Here is a 5,467-nt window from a genome sequence, read left to right as displayed (position 1 = left end):
ACGTAAGGGGAAGGGATTACAACTCTGACATTTGACTTAAAGCCAACGGAAACCTCCACACATTTAGCTGAAACTGCGGGGCTCCCACGAATTAAAATACTCGTTTGGCAATAGCATTCTATAAAGCAGACGTTTATTGTATCATAAAATGCCTACAGTCGTGTGTTCAAATTACGATTATCGGTGCAGATCTAATAATCTGTGCCCTCCAAATATCGACAGATTAATAAGAATAACAATTACTCCGGTGTTACTTTTGTTCTAATATGTAGGTTATGTACTCATTAGCTCTTGTAGCTATGATAATAATTGTATTAGGACTCCAGTAGCAAATACATTTTATCACATAACTTAATTATCTAAATGGGAGTTCATAAACTTGCAGCTTAAAACGATCATTATTTCATATGTTTCCTATTTAGTAACCAATATCAAAATGGAAATAAATTGTGGCGCTGCTTTCATCATATGGTGGTATACTGAATAATTTCGCTGATACGGGGAATCGTTTGCAGAAGAAATAATAGTAGAATCCTTATACTTACCATAGTGGTAGATCCTCCTCTGCGTGGCTTCAGTGTAATATTAAAGGAATTGGCACTTACTGTCTAAAATGTCTTGGTTAAAAGTACGAGAGACAATGGATGCCGCGCGGAAAGCAAATTCATTCTTTCCGCGCAGTCAGTTTCAGCAGAAGTGCAATGATTGGCAGGTTCGGGTGCTTCGCGTGCCATCATCTTTGGCGAGCGCCGGCTACGTCACACGTGTGCTTCATGGCGGACGAGTGACCGGTTCGTGACGTTGCCGACGTGTTAGAGTGCCGTTATGCAATAGGCGAGTGATACTGTGCGCCTGATATAAGTCGTTAATATCGCCACCCGCCGTAGTTGCACTCTCACTGCGCCGCCGAGACGTGGACGCCCACGCTTGTCTCGAAATTCCGCTTGTTCCAGCACCTGTATCTCCAGACAACTACCTTCGCACGGAAAACAATGAGTGAAAAGTAAGTAAAAAGTCGTGTTACGTGCAATGAGGAAGTGACTCAGTAGATTCGTAACATTTTAGTGGGACGTTCGGATAACCGTTCGTCCTCTAACCTGCGTTTAGAGGTTATAACCTGCCGTTCCCAAATGATTCAGCACAAAACGAAGCAGTAAGAAACTGCAGATTTACGCCCTTTTGTCCGCAGATTAAAATGCTGCCATATCGCCGGTCAATTGTGTAGTGCAGTATGTTTTGTTGCAAATAGAAATCAAGCTACTTACATTTTCTTGATGATTAAATAAATCGTTGAAATAAACTCAGATACGTCGCATTGGTTGACAACTACTTTTCCGAGTATTTTGAGACATATTTTGTGCATGAATCATAAATCACCTGTGAAAAGCCTGGGGTGTGGTCCGTGGGAAGAGTGGGGACATACTAATAACGCACGGTAGCTCTTTATGACGTTATTACTGTACTATTTTTCGCTCTTAAAGTACTACTATTGTATATCGAAACTACCGTTATCGGTACATCCAAACATTTCATCCCGAATAATTGTTAACCTGGAAGACTATCGTGCAGAACTGTGTACTAGGGTGACACTGGGCCCCCAGAAATCTTTGTAGTAGTGATATCTGTTGTGTAGTCCAAGGTCTAGGTCAGAGTGGAGTGATGATTTGTTTGAGGGTTGAAGCCAGTGAATGTGCCACACACAGGTTGTGGTAATAGATTAACTTATAATGTATCCTGATGTTTACATTCGCACCATATTTATTTCCACAGTTAACACACTTCGTGTCATAAAAACAAAAACTGCTATGTAAATTCAGAAATTGTATATCGGATACTGCGACAACTATTTTGTATTCTTTGCTTATACACTGCATAAACTTCGAGTAATGCAAGGGGTGATTCATTATGTGACTTTAGCAAACTTCGTAGGGAGTGATTTGTCATTGGTGTATAGGGAACTCCTTTGCAGTGAAGACCCTCTGGTATTTTTATTTCATTTCACAATGACCACCTTCGACATAATCTTGCTGACATCATTGGAAAATTTTTATTAATATGCATACCAGCCACTAATGCAGTAACACTTTTCGCTCAGGAAATGACACCACATTAGCTTGTCAGACACATAAGAATGGACATATAAAATATCCATTGCACATCTGCATGCTCAGGAATGGACGTAAGCAAATAGAAAGTGAAGTGGGGGGGGGGGGGGGGTCCAAGCACAACACAGGAAAAACTTTTTTACCTGCTGGTACATGTAAATATAATCACAGCAATTCATGTGGAATGAGGGGATTATTGGGCTCCATAATTTGTTTTCCTTTTCGTATGCAAAGATATATGAATACCCTAGATTGCTTTTCTGCTTCTGCTAGAGTATTAGTCTGGTGGTGTTCCTGAATTATGATCAGCAGTTAATGATAATTGGTATAAAACAATTATATGTACTGTGTGCTTGTTAGCAGTTTAAGCAAGGTGGCATGAGGATGTTTCAGTGTGTGTTCCAGAAATTGTCCTCACTGTGTGCTGTTGATATTTAATATCATGTGTTTGTTGTGTTGTCTGTAACTCAGTGTTTTGAGTTCTAATCATAATTTAAGCTGTAGAGGGCATATGCTTTTTACTTGGTTTACATAATGTGTACAAATTGTAAAACCTGTGTGGGCTCTCTCTTCAACAGTCAATTGATAAATTTCATGTTTAGCAAACTAGACAAACTATCAGTATATTCTGTCAAGTGTGAAGTCCTAGGTTACATAGACAACATTTACAGTTATTTATTTTTATGTTTCAGTTTTAGATTTTACTCGTGTGTTTTTTTCCTGTAATAAGTCATTTAGTTCTCATGTGTGATTTACCCCCCCCCCCCCCCCCGTCCCCCCGTCCCCTAAACCTACAAAGATTTAGTGTAGATGGTGATCCTTTGAGAGGAACAATATTTCATGTTGGCATATACCACAACCATGCAGATTCCAATGGTAGTCTGTAGAATCTCCCGAAATCTGTGTTGGTTTGGAAGGTGTTTTGGTGATGAGTTGGCCAAGCCAACAAATGTGTGATCACACACACACATACACACACACACACACACAAACTGTACATTCCTAATATGGTCTAATATTTTCCTGTTTTTAATATGTTTGACGATAACAAGAAAATCCCAGTCTCTCTTGGTTTTTGTTTTTCTAATGTATTTGAGTTGCTGGTGACATTGGTTGCATCCTGAGGCTCGCATCTTCACCATGTTAATGATCTCCCTCTATCACTATTGAACTGTTGACTAATTAATGATCATCTGCCATAGGCCTACCTTTCATGGTTTTGTGTGTGTGTGTGTGTGTGTGTGTGTGTGTGTGTGTGTGTGTGTGTGTGAGAGAGAGAGAGAGAGAGAGATGTATGGTTTCCATTTCAGTTTTTGAAACAATTTATGGTGATAGAACATTTTATTGGCTAACCAGTGTCATTTTCTGAGTATTTTGATATGATTGACCCATTGTCTCTGGTGGCTTGTTATAGAGTAATTGTATTTCTTTTGATTTCTTATCCTCATTCATCCTTTTACTGGTATTGCAGTGGAAATATCTGCACAAAAATGCAAATGTTGAGTGTGCCCTTTGTGTCTTGTTTGGAAACAGCTTGTTCCATTCATCCACGGTATGTACTGTTGACAACAGTAATCACACTTTTCCATCAAGCTCGGACTCAGTAATGCTCAGGTCTGTCTCAGATTTATTTTTGTGTTAGTGTTGGTAAAGTGATTACAAAGTCCCTTCACCCCTATAGTGTGTCCACATATTCCTAGATGTCGCATTGTATTAATGTGGGATCATGGTAGTGGACAACTTTGAGGTGGCGTGACTTCTTTATTGTTTATTTCAAAATGTTCATATGTATTTATGTGTTTATTTATAACAGAGTATAATTGTACACCATGAACAATGAGAAAATGTCAATATTGGCAGTGAGATGGCAACGAATACATGTAAATAGCATTCCTAAGTTTGTCAACTGTCTTGTAATGTGCGGCACTAACTGTCTGTGTAATGACTCTCCATAATGAATTGTCATGAGGTGACAAGTCGTGACTTCGGTGTAACCAACTCAAAAGATGCAGGCAAATGGTCAGAAGCACATCCAAACCATTTATCAGGAAATATCTCCTTGAGATATTCTCTAATGGCAGCAACATAATGGGGCACTGCTTCATCCTGCCGGAACTGTACACGACCGAGCAGTTCCTGATCTGGTGGATGTGCAATAAGCCATCATCACCTAATGTGGTGAGATACGCACAGCATTCACCCACAGGCCTAGCAATGCTTTTGCATGTCATTATCACTCAATTTGTCCACAGTCGAAGATTTGAATCCCATAACTTCCAAATCATTCTTCATGTGCTTTTGTAATGTCAAACATGGAACGCAAAATTCTTTTGATTGGACATTTGTGGCAAACCTTTAACAAATGCTGCAGCCTCGACACACATTTCCAGTCGTGTTTCTGCTTGTCCTGAGTGTGGCTTACGTATTGTGCAACCAGCTGCAAAGAGCCTTTTCCCCCCACTATAAAACTTGTTTTTTGTGTGGAAGGCTTCTGAAACCCTACAGTGAAATTGCAGAATTATCTCATTGTTTTGTATGGAGTTGTTTGTGAGCCCACATGGTTATTACGATCTGTTCCTGCATGGTGCAAGTAGGCCGATCAACTGGGATTAAGATGTATATCACCATCTGCAACAATAAGAAACAATAATTCATTAACACCTATGTAATACATAGGGGGTAATGGACTTTCTGCTCAGTCTGTACGTTAACAGCGAGAAATACGGAAGCGTCCGATCCCGCCTGTCTGCTTTGACCCATGACGTAACAAATATGGCGGAAACGACCATAAACCACGATTGTAATATGGCGCATATAAAGTCGTTTCGTACACATTATGAGGATGAAAGTACATCGAAAAACAAACACCCACACGTTCCGCAAAAAGCCTAATGACACTAATGGGACATCGCGGGAAATGGGGGGTTTTAGGGTGGGGACAAACTAAATATAAACAAATTTAGACACCCACCCCCATACAAAACAACGCAAAAAACTGACTTCACAAAACTCCGCAAATACCACTAAACACAATATCATCTGGAATCGGACACTTCCCTTGACCTATATAGCTCAAAATCATCTCCCGATACCAATACCAACATTCACAGCCACACTTTGGGATCGAACACTTCCCTGGACCTGTTATCCTTACGACATCTCCACATACATCCGCCCCTGGTCCGAGATGCTGGAACTTTAAATAGGCCTCATTTCTTCACGACATACTGAACACTTAACGACAAAATCCAAAAATCCGAATAGTTGAAGAAATTTTATTAGAGACAACGCACTGTCCCCCATCATAGCCGACAACCGAAAACTGTTGTTCCTGACAGTCATATCCATACCTACCAAAGACA

General features: G+C 40.1%; 1 protein-coding gene across 1 annotated transcript in view; it reads left to right on the top strand.

Annotated features, from left to right (window-relative positions):
• Positions 1-766: 766 nt before the first annotated feature.
• Positions 767-5,467, top strand: part of LOC126212977 (6-phosphogluconate dehydrogenase, decarboxylating) — a 150,825-nt gene continuing 146,124 nt past the window's right edge. The window contains exon 1 of the mRNA XM_049940510.1: positions 767-1,003. Within this exon, the coding sequence (XP_049796467.1) occupies positions 993-1,003 (11 nt within the window). The 5' untranslated portion in view covers positions 767-992. The remainder of the gene's footprint in view (positions 1,004-5,467) is intronic.

Source organism: Schistocerca nitens, chromosome 11 (genome assembly GCF_023898315.1).
Source record: "Schistocerca nitens isolate TAMUIC-IGC-003100 chromosome 11, iqSchNite1.1, whole genome shotgun sequence".
Lineage (NCBI taxonomy): Eukaryota > Metazoa > Arthropoda > Insecta > Orthoptera > Acrididae > Schistocerca > Schistocerca nitens.
Note: the sequence above shows the minus strand (reverse complement) of the source record. Positions and strands in the feature narration are given on the sequence as shown.